The sequence below is a fragment of the Melospiza georgiana genome, chromosome 18 (genome assembly GCF_028018845.1).
Source record: "Melospiza georgiana isolate bMelGeo1 chromosome 18, bMelGeo1.pri, whole genome shotgun sequence".
Lineage (NCBI taxonomy): Eukaryota > Metazoa > Chordata > Aves > Passeriformes > Passerellidae > Melospiza > Melospiza georgiana.
The window spans coordinates 8557701-8577125 of record NC_080447.1 but is presented as its reverse complement, the minus strand read 5'-3'; the positions used below and the strand labels follow the sequence as shown (position 1 = coordinate 8577125).

General features: G+C 48.3%; 2 protein-coding genes across 2 annotated transcripts in view; both read right to left on the bottom strand.

Moving 5' to 3' along the window:
• DGCR2 (DiGeorge syndrome critical region gene 2) overlaps positions 1–7377 on the bottom strand; it is a 45648-nt gene extending 38271 nt beyond the window's left edge. Inside the window, exon 1 of the mRNA XM_058037081.1 lies at positions 7170–7377. Coding sequence (XP_057893064.1) covers positions 7170–7248 — 79 coding nt within the window. The 5' untranslated portion in view covers positions 7249–7377. The remainder of the gene's footprint in view (positions 1–7169) is intronic.
• Positions 7378–12475: 5098 nt separating this feature from the next.
• Positions 12476–19003, bottom strand: ESS2 (ess-2 splicing factor homolog). Its single transcript, XM_058036979.1, has 10 exons — positions 18831–19003; positions 18352–18520; positions 17583–17678; positions 17132–17298; positions 16337–16454; positions 15787–15920; positions 15542–15644; positions 14450–14559; positions 13446–13561; positions 12476–12906 (listed from the first exon to the last, which is right to left on the bottom strand). Exons 1-10 carry the CDS (start codon positions 18975–18977, stop codon positions 12621–12623), a joined length of 1446 nt encoding a protein of 481 aa, XP_057892962.1. The 5' UTR covers positions 18978–19003; the 3' UTR covers positions 12476–12620.
• Positions 19004–19425: the final 422 nt, after the last annotated feature.

The window sequence follows — 19425 nt, the reverse complement described above, 5'->3', positions numbered from 1 at the left end:
ACTACATTCAATTCCATCAGTGCTCAGAAAGACAAAGATGGGCACTACAGCATTCTTGAATCATTTCCTCTCAACCTGCTTACTGCCAGAATTGAGGTGGCATGATGCTCCTACTTAAATCTCTGAGTTCCCTCCTGCAAGATTCCCAACATTTCATGCAGATTTTCCCAGAACTCATTAATAGACTACTCTTATGTCACGGATTTTAACCAGTGAAGGGTAATTTAAGTGTATCAAATTCCCACAAATCCAACAGAGACAAAACACAAATGCAGTTTTAACCATCCCTAGATTAAAACAAGCTCCAGTAAGTTTTAAAGGCTTAAAAAAGCAAAATGCTACTCATGCACAAACTCAAACCCAGCAGGTGTTAGAAGCAGGGTTATTTGTTTTCTTCTAAAGTGTATAAAAGATGGTAAATTACTTTTAAGTCAGAATAAATCTTTTTATTTATGTTGCTAAAGAAATATTAACACAAACCAAACACAGAAGTGCTAAGGGACAACACCAACCCAGCTCTGCAGCCAGCCCAGAACACTCAGCATCATTCCACTACAAATGGCAATTAATCCCATTTTTCTATTAGCTTTGACTTTCAAATAAATCCACTGGGCACCCCAAGTAACTGGTCCTATAGTGGGAAAGGCATGAGGGAGCACAACAGAAGCAGTGTATGAAAGAAAAGACAACACAGGAAAAAAGAATTACACAAATGAAAATATGACAAAGAAAAATCAGTTAAAGGACAAAAGAGCAGGGAATATCCCAAGAGCAGCCACCAAAAGCTACTTCTACATTTCCCCCCTAAGCTGGCTGATGATTCTCGAGCACAATAATCAATAAACAGAACAGAAGCTAAATATAATGTCAGACAACCAATTTTAATTTTATTTAAGTAGAAGTTGAATGTTACTTAGTTTAGTTGCAGACAATGAAGTAACTATCAATTGCTATTAAACTTAAAACCATATTACTAAATTCTGTGAATGGCAGGAAAATACTACAAATAACTTTCTTAGGAGATCCATTTAGCAAGTACCATGTAAACCCTGTTCATGAAACCCAGAATTAGCAGGCTGACCCTTTAACACAAAGAAAAAGTTAAAGTTTCACAGGAAACCACAAGATGCCAGAGGATTTCACAGTTCAGGGAATATGGATTAAAGGTTAATCCCAAACTCATGGTTTTAAGTAAATAAATTGCTCGAGTCCTGCTGCAGCAAATCAACAACTTCACCACCCAATCCATGTTTCCTCTTGGACTCAGGATCCTCCACAAAACCACCTCTGTGCCTGCCATGGAGGGATCCAGCATGAAACAGAAACCCTTGAGGGAGTGGAGAGCCAGGAAGAACTGGGCACTGCAGGCACCCACCACACTCAGTGCTGCAGAAAAACTGGCACCTGAACTGTCCTGGAAAACTGTGAATCTGTTCCTTAAAGCTGCAGCTTACGAGGGACCTGTGCATTGGACTGCATTTATACAAATAATGAGCTATACCTGCAGGACAAACAAACTGGTCACTAGAGTCACCAAAAGAATCTGGGTTTGGAGTTTATCACAGGAAATCATTAACAATGTGCTTGACAAACACCTTCAGCAGTTGCCTGGGTTTGCCAGGTTTTCTTTTGGGACAGGACAGACGACCCCATCTCTTACACTCCTTCCAGCCATAACTTTCTATCAGCATACACAGAATAAAAGATTAGCAAGGCTCTTCCCATCACAGGTTAACCCTTCAGATCACACAAAGATCTGCAGAGCCTCTCATTAGCTGTGCTCTGTTCCCTTTTTATCTAAGCTCTTCCATGTCCAGCTATCACTGCAAGAACCCAATGCACTTCCCCACTTCAAAATACAGAACAATCCTGAGCACACATTAAGGCTTGAAGGGCAGGAGCTGTGATTCCACTCAATTCCTTCCAGGCTCTGCTCCAGACAGAACCTTCAGGTATCAGAAGCTGCACTCAGGGTACACAGGCCTGCACTGCACAATGGGAAGTTCTGCTGATCACAAAAGAAGTTATTCACATGCACCTCACAGCATCAAACAAGAACTTATAAAAGCTGCAAGAAATCACCAGGTAAAAACCCAGAGACCCAGGCATTACTCAAAGATGGACCACAGAGGTACCTACTACTCTTACATTACAATTCAACATCAACACCAGCCCTAAAAAAGGTAATGCCAGGGGACAGAATGATTCATTGAAGTCTTGACTGGTTTTCTGACATTCACCAGGGGATTTTACATCTTTCATACTTGGTATCTAAAATTCCTCTCTTCAGTCTAGCTGTGCCTTTCCCCTCACATACCAAGAAAGAAGCAAAGCTGCTCTCTCCTGCTGCAGAGAGAAGCTGTGACAGTGCTTCATCCTCCATCACTTCTGCTCTTCTGGACCAACCCTGCCCTGCCCCCAGACCTACTGTAGGACACAGGAGTCATGTATCTGCAAACCCCCAAGGTGCCCCTCTGGTTTATCACTTCTCAGAGCCAAAGCAGTGCAAACAGCCCTGCCTACTGACTCCTTTTTTCTCCTTTACTTTGTAGCCACAGCTAGCAGCAAATCCACTCGCATCTCAAAAATTTTGCTTTATCAGGAATTACCAGTCTTAAAGTATCAGACCTGCTAATAAGGTCTGATACCTTCTTTGTCTCTCTGCTACACCGAGATCAGCCACAAAAAAGATTTTTTGCATCCGTCAGCCTCGCTCTGCAGCTGTAAAAACAACAAACAGCAGAGCAAGGAACATCAGAACAAAACTCAATAATGGTAACAGTAGGAAGAAAAATAAAACTTAAAACCAGTAGATTAAGAAGCAAAAGGATGAGGGGGAAATACACCAGACTGGAAGACAGGGCAAGCCCTACTTTCAGCAAAATTAACTGAGGAGGTGTGATAAAAACCCTTCTACCCCTCACTCCTAGAACCTTCCTCTTGGGAATTCACCTAAATACACAGACAGGAACTGCAGCTAGCAACGACATAAACCTGAATAAATATCACTCACCACAGCTCTCACTGACGTGGAGACAGTGAACAAAGAGCAAAATAAGGGTTCATGTTTGGCTACCAACAAAGCATCTCCAGAGCAGAGGAACAATGGCCAGAGTAAATTTTATGACTCATATATTTGGATCTCCATTTGAATTAATCAATACACTTCAACTGGACAAAACCAGACCCATCCAGTCACAGCACACCAGTGGATCACCTTGAAACTGTGATGATCGTGGGTTTGCTTAGACCTCTACTCTGATGAATTCTGCCTTGCATGCAAGACCAACAGCCCTTGACTGAAAGACAAGGAAGAGTTAGCAATTTGAGCATATTTGTCAATTGTACTGTGTCAAAACACCAACACCCGACCTGTAAGAGCACAACCACAGCTGCCAGCAGGCTCCAAAGCGTATGGGATGTTCCAGCTGGGAGCTGGATGTGGGGTTTTAACCAGACCACTTGCACTGGCAAGTCTTTCTAAGCATTGCAGATTAAGTACATTGTGCAATATTTTTTTGAAACAGAACTTGGGTAATAAAATTACTTCCTCTGGCTGGCTTTGAAGTGGAGAAGAAACGCTGCAAGAACAAGAACTCAATTGGCTTTTAGTTGCCTGGCAAATGCTCTAATAAGAAAGCCCGATGACCTACATTCACAAGGCTCTGTACTAAACCACTATTACAAAATCCAATATAAAGCCTGACCATGTTTAAGTGTTTTCCATTAGCAAGCAGCAGTATCTTGTTAGAGAAATATGAAAACATGTTATTGTCTTTAGTGATGATGACCTTAATTAATCCTCTAAATAGTATTCTGAAACGTGTCAGCGTGGTCATTCCAGACTGCTTAAGCTCCCAACACTACAGAAAGACACCAAAACCTCCTCTTCTCAGTGGGATGCACTGGGGTGTTAACAGAAAAAGAAACTTATAAATATTCTCAAACTGTGGAAGACTGAATTTATAACAACTTACACCTCTGATGCTCTTCCAACAACCAACAGAAATGCACTGGTTCAGAAACTCGGGCAAAATCCAAGCTAGCACTAGAACAGATTATTGCAACTCACTTAACACACCACCGAAATATTTCTTCACACAAAGACATCAGCTATCTCAGCCAGCTAGTCAGATAACCTGGAGCAGATGGGTTTGAGTTGTCCTGGAAAAGATTTTATTAAATTAAACCCTAGTGTGGTAAATATCCCCAAAAAGCAACAGACCAAGTAAACTCAGCCAGTGTTTAAAGGAAACAATAAGTTAGTCTTTCACTCTACACCCATATAGTTGGAAGAGTTGGATACATTCAGCTTCAATTCACATTAGCAAATTCCAAAAACAGCGAGTAACACAACTCAAGGAGAAATGCCCTACTTTGAAAAAAAAAGCGCTTTCAAAAATGCACTATAAAGCAAGCAACTAGTCAATCCAAGAAGGATATGGTCAAAACTGAATGGGAAAGATGGAAACACTGGAAAAAAAATCTAAGAGGCAATTCTCAGGGGCTCAAAATTACCATTACAAGTTCACAGGTTCAGAAAAATCCAACTGCCCACAGTCCTTCAGGAACCCAAGGCTGCACAGCTGGGGCCACTACCATGGTATGTTGGAAGTACCTTGTGCTGTTAGTGATGGCAGTAGCACAAAACAGGCTCATGTAACCGAGAGAGAAAAAAACTGAGGAAAAAAGTAAATTTTAATTAATTTCTTCTTAATTTACTAAAGCCCACCTCACCCTAAATGCAGAAAAAAATAGATCCATGTAAAATCACTGCCTTTCAGATTGCATGAAAAGATACTACAGTTGAGAAGGCTTAAAAGAAGGTTTTATTTATCTGAAGAGCACAGCAAGAACATGGATACAAAGCTAGTGTCAAATTAACATGGAAATACAAAGAGATGCCTGATCTGCCGGGACTGAATTGTGAAGGGACTACACATTCATCTCTGAGTACATAAAACCTCCCAGGGCTCTGCAGCACTCATCTGATAGTTCCAAGTACAGATTTAAGCTAAGCAAGCTGCAGGCGTCCTTCCTAAACCAAAAAGACAGTTGCTACAACACCGAGGTTTAAAGAAGTGAAAAGGAAAGCAAACACCACCTGGGAAATAAATTCTAAGTCCAAGAACTCTTCCCTTTTTGCTGTCTCTCCCCAGAGTAGACATGGGAGACTTCTTCACCAGTGATTACAGTGGTAAATTTGGTTCTGTGTGTCCTCTGTACTTGTGTGAGCCAGGTTTTCCCTACTTGCACCTCGTTTCAGGATCAAACCATGTGCTCCTAATCTATCAAATGGGTGATTTGTTAGAGAGAGCAGATTCAAGATATAAATTATGCAAACCAAACAAGCCAGGTGACATCGGCAGAGAGCTGTGAGGCCACCCAGAAGTGATGGACTCTGCTCTGAGGAGGAGGGAGAGGCATCACCATGGACAGCTCAGCCACCACGTAAACAGGATGGATGAGTCTATTCCACATGGAACTCAAACTCCTCACACAGCAAGGAATTCCAGCTGCAACACCACATCCAGATGCATCACCTCGGGCTCAGGAATACATATGGTTTGAGCAAAAGTCATGGAATGCTTATGGAGCTGCCACAGGGGAATTCTAACACTCCAAGTTTCAAAGCCAGTGGTGCAGAACCTGAGTAGATTAGTAAAGGTTTGCTCACAAGGACACTTCTGCCAGTGAGGCTACAGCACCACAAATCTCTAAAGCAGGCACATTACAGGTACAGCACCAGGGAAAACATCATTCATCTTAACAAAGTAAATCTAAGTGAAAAACTTGTGTTCATCCATCAAGCATCAGCTGTTGACAGAGGTACATTATCAAACTGGAATGACAAATGTGACACAATATGAAAAAGGCCATTTTTGAATTTCTAGGAGGCTACAAAGCTCAACACCAGCAGAGTTCAGGGTCAAGTCTACCCACCTATAAAAGCACAAAGCCAGCTCTGAATAAGCTGAACCTTTTCACCCAGCAATGCAGCAGCCTGTAGCACTTAGTGCCAGCAAAAAGGAGCTGCCTGAAATCAGTTTTACATAGTACCTTCTCAGCCATAAAAGCCTCTCTCTAGCTGTAATAATACTAGGCTACCAACACAACGGGGGCTTTTTGGCTACTTAAGTGCATATCATAAGCCCTGTACATACTGCACTGCCAAAAAAACAAGGTGAAACAAAACAAGGCAGACACAGAGACGTTTCAACACCCAAGTAAATTATTTCAATAACTCTGCCTACACTGACCCAATTGTCTTTCAGCTCTGCTGGGAACTCACTTAGACGCAGTTCATTAATACTGTTACGTTTTATTAGTCTGGGTCATGAAAGTTATTTCGAAGAGACAGAACAAGGGGGTTTCAAAGAACACCATGATTCTTACTCTCCTATTTACGAGGAGCACGTATCACCCAGGAACAGTCCCCTGGTGCGATGGGAGGGCGATTCCCAAACCTGCAAAGCCACTCTCATGCTTTTGCTACGATGCTCTTTGGCAAGAGGTGCCCATGATAGCCAACGGCTTTGCCAAGCTCCAAGAGAGTTCAACACCCAAAACCAAACTCCAGCTGAGCGATATACCTAGAAAAACTGTAGTTTTCTCCCCGCAAACACCAACCATTTCTCCTAAGTTAATCATCTTAGGATTTTAAGCACCATGCCTAGCAGCTAGCACACAAACTCCATCGCTGAATTATCTCCCTAAAAGAAGCACAAACAGAACCAGACAGACGGACCAGGTGCGGCAGGTTTTTTTCTCTCTTCCTGGCAGGATTAAACGGCACTTCGAAGCAAGCATTTTGTCTGGCCGCGTAGGCATCCAAGGCCCACAACATAGGAACAGGTAAGCAACAAGCACCTGAAAACTTCGGCACCACATTTTCTGCGCTCATTACCCGCAGGGTTCTGCAGATTTCTAGCCAAGCTTTCACACTTTGGCACCAAGGTTTTACCCCGACTCCCAGGGTAAATCCAGGCTCTCTCGGATCCCGGCAGCGGGCACGGGGGACCGATGCTCGGCCGCGTCCCGGCTCTGTTCAAAGGCACAAAGCAGCGGCACAGCCCAGACCCGGCTCCGGCCCCCGGTCCGGGCTGACCCCGGGGCTCTCCCTGCCGTGTGCCCGGGCCCGGCACCCTCGGCCCCGCCGCCGCCCCTACCTGGCCGCAGCGGCTCGGTGATGCTCAGCACCAGCAGGAAGAGGAGGAGGAAGGTGCCGCTGTCCGCCTTGGGCACCATTTATCCTCCGTTCATCCTCCCCCGGCACAGTGCCACAAACCCGCGGGGAGGGACGCGCGGAGCGGCGGGAGGAGGGGCCGCCGCCGGGCCCGCGGGGGGCCCCGGTCCGCACGGAGCTTTTCCCCTGCCCTCCCTCCGCCGTTCGCCGCCGCCCCGGGCGGAGCCGGCGGCCCAGGCTGCGGCGGGAGCGGCGGGAGCGGCGCGGGTCGGGCGGCCGCGCTGGGGCGGCTCGCAGGGCTCCGCCGGCGCACAAGATGGCGGCCGCGCCTCCCCGCCGCCGTGCCCGCGCCGCCACGCCCCCTCCCGCCGCGCGCCGCCCGCCCAATCGGCGCTCAGGGGGCGGGGCCGAGCGCGCGGATCAGCGCACGCCCCGCCCATTTACGGCGGTGGGCGGGGCCGCCGGCAGGGGGCGGGGGCGGGGCGGCCCCCGGAGTGCGCCCCGAGCCCTCAGTGCCCGGCATGGCGCTGATGGCAGCACAGTCCCCCAGCACCGCCTCTGTCAGCCCCTCCGCCCTCACCAGAATGGAAACCCCATTACCCACAGGATGGTCTTGCTCAGTTGGCTCTATCTCCCCCGGGCAGCCTCTGTCAGTCCCCTCTTCTCTCCAGAACAGCATTTCCCTGTCCTTTCCTGCTCACATCTGTCACTCCCTCACAGCCTTTCCCATTCCTGCTGGAACAGCCCCAACCAGTGTCCCCTGTACCCCGGGACAGCCTTCCCAGGTCCCCTCCGTCTCTGCTGCCATGGCCTTTCCCTGCCCCTGCAGGGACTCCACCGTGCCTGCCGGCAGCAGAGGCACAGAAAGAGCTCAGGCCTTTCCCAGCCCAGCATGCTCCCAGGTTGATCACCTTTTGCTTCTTCATTACTCTGGTCACCCCTGCCCACAGTGGATGAGACAGTCCCTGTTCTCATGTCTGCAGGGTGACAAGGACAAGCAGCACCCGGGGCTGGACATTCCCATAGCCCGCCAGGTGTTTCCACAGCTCCTGGAAACATTGCCTTCCCAGGTCCCGGCCCAGACAGAGAGGAAATGCATAAAGAGAACTAATTGTGTGCTCAGGTCATTGCTGGTGGCCCTGCAAGTGACAGGTGCCCGTAGGAATTTGACCCTGGGTGTTGCCAGCCAGGCAGGGTGGTGGCTGTCCCTGGCTGCAGACAGTGGCCCGATGCCACAACTCACCTGGCGCTGGATGGAGGTCAGCCCAGGTGGCATTTGGGATCAAAAGGCAATTTTAGATAACATCCACTTTCCAAATTGATCTGGAATTTTCACTGACTAGGGCAGCAGCAGGACATAGGCTCAGCCAGGGGCCAGACACAATGGCTGACCCACGGTCAGCAGAGAGCTGTCATTTTTCTCTGCAGGGAATTCCAGCTTTTTAGTACAACCTATTCAAAGTCAAAACCTGGTGAGCTGCCTTGGAAATGTTTATATATTTTTAATATTTACAGTGAAGTGTTTTCTACTCTTTTGCTACAACTAATAGTTCTCAAATAAAACATTGCAATTCCAATAAGGTGCATTTTGACCCAATTTACCCACTCCCCGTTTCCCAGTTAATACCAATTACTCACTATACCCAGCAGCAAACTTTTCTCAAGTGTTTTCCAGATGGATGTGGAGCTACCTGCTCCACATCCATGGCTCCTGCTCCCCCTCAGTCACTGACTGTCCCACGGGTCAGCTGCCAGCCTGCAGGCAGGGAATGGGGGTTTCTGTGGGATTTCTCGAGCATTCCCTGCCTCTGTCCCCCCAGGAGCTGTTGCTGTGCTCAGATCTGTAGCTCCAGGGAGGTGCTTCCTTCAAACCTAAACGTGCACTTTAACATGGGAGGGGAAATTGGTGCCTGTCAAGAGCTCCTCAGAGCTGGGGAGCAGCAAGCAGGAGCCTGGAGCTGTGAGCCCTGGGGCTCAGGAGCACTGAGTGCCCAGGAACGCGCCTGGGGACCCGCTGGAGTGCGTCACAAGCAGCAGGGCACTGCCTGAACATTCAGGCCAAAACCCACTTTCCCAGCTCTCATGTGCTGCCAAATATGCCATGACCCAAGAGCCTGTGGGGACCTGAAGCATGACAACATCCTCCAGCACAAAGTGTGAGCATCAAACTGCCCAGCTTTGCCCCTGCCATGGGATGCTGTGGGCACAGCCTGGTTTGTGCAGCACAGCCTCACAGGCCTGATCAGGGTATCCTTATCCACCCCAGGGCCAGGGCATTACACCACACAGGGTGATGCATAAATAAATATATTTTGATGCCTCCACCATGAGAGCAGAGTGCTGACCCCTGGCTTTTGTCCCAAGGCAAGGCAGGCCTCGTTTCCCCTTGTCATGTCCCACAGCACTCCAGCTCTGAAAAGGGGGGGCCCAGAGCACACCCCTGTGCCCAGCAGCCCTCAGCACCCCTGAGCAAACAGGCAATGGCCTAGCAGCACCAAAGTGAAGGGTGAGAGGTGCCCAGTGCCCCAGATTGTGCCAGGGCAGCTGCTGGGGCAGGGAGAGGTGGGGAAAGGGGCTCAGGGGTGGTTGAACCCATCCCTGGCCCTGGCCTGACCCTGAGCTGGGGCCCATAACCAGCTGCTGTAATCCAGCAGCCGTGAGCTGGGATTTAGGCAACACATGCAAGTATGAGGAACTGAGAATTGCTCCATTTCCCTCTCCCCTGAGTGAGTGGACCCATTTCCTTTATTTTTGCAGAGAAATAGCCCAATCCTCCAAAACAACAAATAATCTCCAACCACAGCTTCCCTTTTGACCTAAAGAATCAGTTCACTTACTGGAACCTGCTTTTGGAAGGGTGAGAAGCTGCAGCCCCTGCACCAGGGCAGAGCAGGTTACCCCTGGGCCAGGGAGACGCTCCTGGCCCTGAAGGTGAAGGGCTCAGAGAAGCAGCTTGGGGCTCAGGGATTAGATTTACAACAATCTCCTGTGGTCTCCCATTGTCTTTCCTGCCTGGGGGAAGGAGCCAAGGCCCAGGCTGCACAGAGCAAGCCCCAGCAGCCCCTGGATGTGATGGTGTTCACACCACATGGACACAGGTCTACCAGGACTTCCAAGCATCCAGTAACTCACCACAGCCAGCCTGGCCACCCTGGGGCCACCACTGCTCACTGCCAGCTCCTTCTGCAGCATCAGGAGAGCTCCACATGCTCTTATGGCTGAGGCAGCAAGTGTGCTTGGGTCTTGCACATAGGAAAATGCAGATATATTGCAACAGCAAAAGAAAAATAATGTGCTGAAAATGGGAGAAAAAGAAATCACCAGTCATCAAGAACCAAGAGGTTCTTTCACACTGGATTTGGCCCTGTAAGGAACTTGATCTGCCACTGCTACAGCAGCAAAAATATCTGGCAATGAAGAATTTAGTGATTTGCTAATTACAGCTAGCAGGGGCTGAACTGCAGCAGGAAGCAGAAAACAGACATTACAGCAGGCATTAGAGGAACAGCCAATCTGAAGAGCACTCCAGCCCTTTCAACAGACCCACTTTTACAGCATGTAACTGAAAATAAGTTCCATTTCCAACAAACATGTGAAGGGCCATCAGTGGCAGAATCAAGACTGTGATTTTAGTGTGGCTGTCCAGGTTAATTCACTTGAGGGCAAACACAAAACCAACACCATCCACAGAATATTTAATGCAATCTGCTTTTAAGCATGAACTGCACAATGTGGAGCTAACCACGCTCAGATATCACGTTTCCCTATTACTCCAGCTGCTCCTTGGTATGAGCACAGCCAGTTTGAAATGCTGTGGCAGAGATGGCACATCCCACTCCTGATCCACGTGTCAGGAGTCCCATCTGCAGCCCCTCGAATGCTGCTCAGCTTTTGTGTGCATCCCACACTCAGAGGAGCTTCTGCACCCACCAATGGGTGGAATCCCACATTCCTGGTCTGCTCAGTGACCCGAACTGCAGAGCAGGGTCTGATCTCCTGCCTGTGCACCTAACAGAGAGGTCCTGTGCCTCACTGGAGACAAGCACTTCACTATGAAATAAATAATTAGTATTTGAAGTTAACTAAGAACTTGGTTCATATTTAGTCAGTTCAGTCCTTAAAGAACAATTCTGAAAGCATGAAAACTTTAGCAAACACACTCCTTTTACATTCATTCATGCATACCTGAAAATAACTTTTTTGCTTAAAGAAAAAACATAGCCTTCAAGTATTTCTGGACTAAAAAGGTAACAATTACTAATTTTTGAGTCCTAGCAATGCCATGTTGATACATTTATTTTTACAAGGTGCACTATAAAAACTGAGTCTCTCAGAAGGGTTTTTCACAGTCAGGGACACAAGTTTTGGAAGAGGCAGAGGAAACCACACAAAAGGAAGCTCTCCACCAAGACAAACACAGCACCCAATGCCCCAGACCTCAGAGAACACTGCAGACACTCCTCAAGTTGCTGGGTAAGACTTTCCATGGATGTTCCCTCAGGAAAACATCACCTGACTACAGCAAATGCCAACACTGCCAAGTGTTACACACACTGTCTTGTACTCAGGTGTGGTGCAAGAAATGAAAACATCTGGCTACACCTGCTTCCTCCTAAAGGGTGCCCAGTGCTTCTACAGGCTGGATCACACCACACAAGGGCTCATCCACACACAAACATCAGCTCATGTGCAGCAACCACAGCACTGAGTGCAGCCTATGGATGGTTAAAATTGCTTTTCCTTTTTTTGGCCAATTATAAAAACTAAAGCCAAAAGTTCCAAAGAATGGGAGGAGAACACCAAACAAAAGCTCCACTAGGGCTATCAGAAGTATAATTTCTGTCCTTCAGAATGGCACTGCCATCCTGGTGGGTGACACAGGACTGTCTCTGGCCCCTGATTGTGATCATCAACTCTCTGGAGTCACACACAGAGCAGCTACAAAACAAATCCCTTCCTCTGCCAGCTGCAGAACAGGGCAAGCCCAAAACCTGCAGAAGAAGTCTGAGCAAAAGCAGGAAGGCAAATCCCATTCTACAAAGTGTAAGCAGTGGAGGAGGAAATGGGGTCCTCTTAAGGAATGCTGGTTTTAACAAAATCACCAAGGTAGTCAAACTTGTGAAGTGCATCAGTTTAAAGTTAAAGAGAATCTCTCTAAAATTCTGTGTCATGCCTCAGTATACACGTGGTCATGTCCCCTCTTCTGCAAACTCAAGTTTGACAAGCTAGAGCCAAGTCCAGTTCAGCCATTAAGAAAGGCTGACCCCACTTAACAAACAGACATAGCTGTACAGAAATTAATTTAAATGCAAGCCCTCTTAAAAACAGAAATATATCTTTAAGAAATGATGTCCATTTTCCCAGTTTCCAGTATCCAGTCCACAGCTCACTGAGCACAGCCAGAACACCATCACCTTGGTGGTGATTGGAATGTTCAGAAGAATTCAGATGCCTTTCTTCTTTTGGGAAGCTGCAGCAAATTGTCCGTGATGGATGTGGTATCCTGAGATACTGGTGTCTGAGATACTGTCCTAGACTGTGGGGTGCTCTGGGGGGTTTGAGGCCCACTGGCTGGGGTCTTGTACCCAGGAGTTCCTGTGTGGGCTGGCGAGGGCGTGTAGCTGGCTCGCAGGGCTTTGTCCGTGTATTTACTTGCAGTCCTGTTTACAAGTCTTTGCAAAGCTGGTGACATTGCTGGGCTTAGTCCTTTTGGAGTAAGGCTGAAACAGAATAAATGGTTTTAAGAGATTTTACAGTAAAAAAATCTGCTTTTATCAGGAAAAGCAACATTGCCTCCCGACATGAGTTCCCCCACAGAGTAGACCCACTGCCTGCAGGTAAATGCAGCCTATCTCTCTAGAGAAACAAGTGACAGAAAAACCTCAAACATCCCTCCCAAACCTGAGTGGCACTGCCTGACTTTTCCTTTGAGCCCATTCTGTCCTTCCTGTGATCCCCCCAAGCAACTCTTATCATGTCTCCTCTTTGCAATGAGGCAAGGCACTGATCCAGAGGCATCACTGGGTGGCTGTAGGGCAGAGCAGTAATGCTGACAAAGAGTGTCAGGGACAGCCACCAGCCAGTTTCCCTCAGGAATTAAGTTTTTTAGTTTCTAAATTTTTAATTTCTAAAAACTTTCAGTCCAAATGTACCTCTTCCTATCCTTCCTTACCATAATTCCTCCCTTTCTACATGTGCTGATTTACATCTCATCAGATAACAGCCACCCCCAGTTCTGCTGTCCAAACAGAAGTCTCACCTGGCCAGGTTTTCTGTCACTTTTCGAAGTGCCTCCTGCTTCTTTGCTCGGTTTTTAGCTGCCACTTCATTGGCCATCTTCAGTCCCAACCTCTCACGGCGTCCGGGCTCCAGGATCTAAAAATGTATCACACACAGCTCACTCAAGAGTGCTGAAAAAAATGAGTCAAAGCACCTTCAAAGCTGGATTCCAATGCACAGGGATCTAAAGCAGGGAGAAGTGGGGTCAGCCCACACCTCTTTGCTGCTGCATAAAAGCCAGAGAGGACACAGAGACCTTCAACCTGCCTTAGCAAGTAACAAAAACTGTAAAACCAGTCCAGTCAAGGAAGCAGCCATTACCTCTGGCATTTCCTCCTGCTGTTTCTTCTACACAAACAATGTCACCTGTGTCTTGCCTGGCCTGTAGCCAGCCAGCTCTCAGCCATACACAGACACTGTTAAACAGCAGGAGAACCAGTCAAGGCCTTTGGAGTCTGACAAAACAGTGGCACATACAGCAAATTACACCCTTCTTAAACTAAGAGTCTCAGACATCTCACATTCAAAGACACCAGCAGGAGACAAGCAGCATGCAGGGTTAGGTGCCATTAGCAAAGCCAGAGTGTCTTTTCTACTCTCAACTGATACATCTGCCTCAGGCTGCAACAGCCAGAAGATAAAGACAGAGGCAAATGCTAAATTTCCACCTATCCACACATTAAAATCAGAAAAATTGAGCATGTCCTCAGCTTCTTCTGAAAGCTCCTCTGCCTGGGCCTACCCCCAAATGCAGAATCTCATTCTCCTGCCAGCCAGTGCTCCACCTCAGGTAGCTCCACCAAGATTTCATGTGGATCCATGCTCGCCTCCACCCTCCAAGCACAAACTAGATTATTAGTTTCAAGGACTGGGAGCATCACCCAGAGATGTGTCACACTCCATGTTAATCTATTACTTACTCATTGCCTTTCCCTTGTTAGTTCTTCCCCCCCCAGAGAAGAATGTCATGCTGACATGAAATACCTTGAAAGCTGGGCCAGGAGTTCTGTCCACGTAAGGTCTTTCTGACCCTTCCAGACGTAAAGGGGTGCTTTCAATTTCACCCCATGTCATAAAAGGTGACTCATTCACACCTAAAACAAATTCAACAAGTTATGCCCATGCAAGACATTTGACTATTCATTCACACAAAAAAAAAAAAAAAAAAAAAAAAAAAAAAAAAAAGAAGAGAGAGAGAAGCAAAGCAAATTAGAAAATGCAGCAAATTCATCAAGAAAGGAGCCCCCTACACTGCAGAGGAAATCACACCACAACATGTGGTTCCCATTAAAAGGGACTGCCTGTAGCTGTGTCACCCTCTCAGTTACACCAACCAAGCACCACCCATTCCATGCCTTCATTTTTCCATTTGCTAACTTTTGATTAGTGACACTTTCATTTTTCCCTCTACAGTATTAGTCCTCCCCTCTGCTGCTGTATGGAAACTCCTTGGACACAGGAAACTCTTGAAAAGTCAGAAAACACGCAGAGGATTTAAGGACATGTAATAGTCAAATGTTCCCTCCAATCATCTCAGGGGCAGCCTGCACCAAACACTGACTCCATTTTGTCTAACAGGTGTAGAATGGATTTTCCAGCCATTTAAGTCTCTGGCTGGAAAATCCCGATGCCCAGGGTTTGGAGAAGGCACTTCCGATGGAGGAAGGAGGTGCCCCAAACGCCACCTGCAGGTTTCCCAGAGGGAAAGCCCCAGCTTGTTCAGGTTTTGGCATAACCACAAAAAGCACAGAGAAACAGCATGGCTGCTGCAGAACAGCTACAAATTCAGATACCACGTTTCAACTCGAAGAAAAATAATCAGTTTGTTCTAACTGAAAGTACCCCCCACACCTAGATGATTCCTGAGCAATGGCACAGCAACTTCAGAGCCTCTTGGTGCAGTGTGACTTCTCCTACCAGTGTATTGGACCAGGATTTAAGCCCTGTATGCAGCTGGCATACACAGCACAAGGTTTTACTCCTCATCTACCCTGTAATGACACCCTAGTGCTGAACAGAGCATCAAAGTGCAGTAATACTCCTGTTAAAGCAGAAGAAATAAGAAAATCCTCTTACCTGGGGCAGGAGAGGGGGTAGCCACAAATCCATACCCATTCACTTTTGGAGAATCTTGGGGTATCAGTTCTTTCCCATCAGGTCCCACTTTGCCCTGTTTGTACTGAAATAAAAAAGACAATGTTGTTCATGTGGAGAAAGGTGAGAGTCAGCTGCATCCACACACACACACACAATTCTGGGGGATGAACCACACCAGAGAGCAAAGCCTAACTAGATTTGAGTCAGAAGTAAAATTATCCAACCTGAGCATTGAGGGCTGCAGCTTGTTGGAGCTGTGATTTGCTCACAGCTTGGCTAAAAGGGTCCTTCACAAAACGTGTGTTTCGGTGCACAACTTCCCTAGGCTTCTTAAAAACTTCACTCTCATCAGGCACACCTAGAAAAGCAAAATGCCTTTTAAAAAAGATCTCTTTGCTGCACTGGTTCACAGAAATTATCAACTGTACATTTACAGCCAAAAAAGAAAGTACATTTACAAAAATATGTATTTTTCTATAGCAACACAGACTAACAAGTCCAAGGAGGACTCTCTGAGCAGAAGCAAACAATGAATGAAGATGACAACAAGTGCTCATAAAGACAGGCCAGGAAAGAACTTTGGCTGCTGAAAACAAGTACTGCTGTAATACAGATGAGCTTTCCAATGGCAAATAGAACATGATCAAAGTTTGGAATCAGAGACCAAGAAAAAAAGAAAAAACAACTTTACAGAAGAAAAAGCACAGCATTGCCTGTAACAGCTGCTCAGTCACATACAGAAATGCTGTAAGCACTGAGGAGCCAATGCCTCACCTGTGGGATAATACATGAGGGTGTTTCGAGCTGTGTATTCCCAGGTATCCAGCCCAGCTTTCACATTCTCCAGAGCTTGCTGCTCAGCTGAAGGAAGTGCCAGGTTTTCATTTTGTCGCTGAAACGGCAATGGAAAAAAACTTTAAAATGTGAAAAATAAAAAGTCTGAAGCAGCCTCCTGCAATCTTTTATTCAGGCAAACACAACTTGGAGAGCTCAGTCACAAGCTCAGCCACCTGCCCTAGAACACTTTGCATAAGGTATGTAACAGACTGTGAGGGATAGTTGGGATAATAAAAATAACACTGCCTCAAGAAACAGCAGCAAACACCCACATGCCAGTGCCAAACTTCATGAAAGGGCACTGCATCCCACATCATCAGTGTGCCAGCTGCTCAGACTGACAAGGCAGGCCCAGAGCAGCACTTGGGGCTCCCCTGCAGGGGGCTGAGGAAGGCAGCACAGCCAGCCATGCTCATGCAGTTCTGTGCCTCAGCAGCTGAGTGGGTTACCACTGATAACAGAAACTGAAATAAGACAGACAAACTGCAAATAATGAGAGGCTGACGGACAAACAGCAGGAACTGTGCTCAGCTGCTCTCCCTGGTGTTGCTGCTTACAGAAGAGACAAAGCCTCAGCAACTAAGTCAGCACTGTTCTTTCTGTGTGACAGAAAAACAGGACTGCACAAGGAAGCCAAGAGCAGTCACAGGACCCAGGGAGCTGAGCCTTAGCAGAAGCAGAGTGAAATGGTTTCCCTGCTGAGTCCCTGTGGCAGAGCAGAGCCATGCCTACCCGGGTGTACTCCTCCTCTGCACTGTACAGCCAGGCGTGCTTGACCTTCTCCTTCTCCTTGGCCACCTCCATGATCTGCTCAAAGGAGGCGTTGTCCTCACTCGTGTGCTTGGCCAGGAACGTGTCCAGGCTGGGAAGAGCATCCTTATCATCCTTCTCTGCTTCTCCTACCAAGAGAAGGGAAGAAGCCTGAGGAAGGTTAATGCCTCCCTTTCCAGGGGAGCACTGTGTGTGCTCTTGACCTTCCTCCACAGACACACCAATAACTACCATCAACCTGGGTCAAAGCCATAGATCCACACAGAGGGGTGCAGTAATAAATCAGGTTTGGAACACATATAAACCCTTTTATGGCATTTATAGCAATTTATTTTAAAGGTGAAATGTACAAGTGGCCAGCTGCTGGTAGACAATTTATTTTTGGAAGAATTCAGCTAGATAATTCTCCTACCTTCCTCTGCAGTCTTGATGCCAGCTTTAGATTTATTTCCCACTGGAAGGCCACCTGGATGCACTTCTGGGGTTTCAAACGTGGCTGGGGTAACATCTGCCACAAACAAAATAAAAATTCACCTGGTTACTGAAGCACACAACAGGATTTGCTCTAAGGATGATGTACCAAACAAGTCACAGAAGGCATATCAAGAGAATAAAATTTAAATAAAAAACTTGTGAAAAGAACTCCACAGTGCTCTGTTCAATTCTCTCAACCTCCAAACAAGATTTTGGCCTCATCTAAGACATTTTTCTCCTGCTGGGAGAAACCCCCAGGAGAGCCACAGCCCAGTATATGCTGTGGGAACCTCTGATAACCACGAGCTTACCACACCTTTTGTCCCTGATACCCAAAAATCTCAAATGTCTGTAGATGCAACAAGAACCCCTAAAATTACAAACTAAAATAAGGATTCAAAATATTAGGATTTCTCATAGTAGAGAGCACATAACATTCCCTAGGGAGCAGGAACTTGGCAAAGGATGCCTATCAGGAATGCTTATTAAAAGGCTGCTTTTCCCAAAACCCTTCCCTCAAGGAGTTTTTAGACACCATCAAAGAGAAATTCAGCATGAGCCACCAGACACTGGCTGCTGCCCAAACGGGTACACTTAGGTCTCATGCAATCTCAACCTTGAATCTATAAGCACTGCCTGCACAAAGTTAGATAAAGAGCAGCAATATCAGATACAATCCCCTCATGCCCCACAGAGCCAGTTCTTACAGGGTGCAGGTGTGTCCCTTGACGATTTGTTCAAGGAAGAGCCAAACTTGATAGCAATTTGTCTCATTTTCTCCAAGTCTCCATTCTCCTCAGCCTCCAGATAGTCCTTCTGTGCTCGCAGCTTCTCCACATCAGGAAAAAAGTCCCGTTGGATGATTTTCTCCAAGCTCTGCAAAGACAGAGACAGCTGCAGTGCCGCGCTGGGACACCCGGAGCGCCGGCCCAGCTCGGGGCGAGCGGTGCCAAGCCCGGGCAGGCCGGGCAGCCCCGGGCCGGGGGCAGAGCGCGGGCGGTGCTGCCTCAGGACGGGCGGGAGCCCGAGGGGCGGCCCCGGCGGGATTTCCACCCGCAGCCGCGGTTGCAGCGGGCACGGGCCGTCCCTCCCCCGCGGAGCCCCGCCGAGCCCCGCCGAGCCCCGCCGCGCTGGAAGCGCTCGGTCCAAGCACCGGCGGGCGGAGGCTCCCGGCCCACCGCCTTACCTCGATGTAGGTCTCCTCATCCAGGATCTTCTTCTGGTGCCTCGCGGCCGGCGACACCACCTCCTTCCCCGTCACGGCGACGGGGCCCGCGGCGGGAGCCGGCACCAGAGCGGCGGGAGAGGCGGGGGGCACCGGCATCGCCTCCATGGCGTCGGAACCGCTCCGCTCCTGCTCCTCCTCCTCCGCCGCCACCAACGCGACGGGCAGTGACGTCACATTCCCGCGCCGCGGGATCGGAATGCGCGCCCCGCCCCGGGAGGAGCGCGCGCGCCCCCTGCCGGTGTGGAGGGGCCGGGCGGGCCCGGGCCGTGACAGCGGCGGAGCCGGATCGGGAACCGGGGTGGGAATAGGGATGGGAACCGGGGTGGGAACCGGGGTGGGAACAGAAATGGGAGCCGGGATGGGAGCCAGGATACAGACAGGATGGGAGGCGAGATGGGAACCGGGACGGGACACGGGATGGGCGCCGGGCGGATCCCCCCACGCCCCCAGCTCCTCAGAAACGCCCGGGCTGCGGGGAGCGGACCCCGGCTGGCTGCCCCGCTGCCCGGGCACTTTTACTGATCTCGTTGCTTTCCAGCTCGCGGCTTCTCCT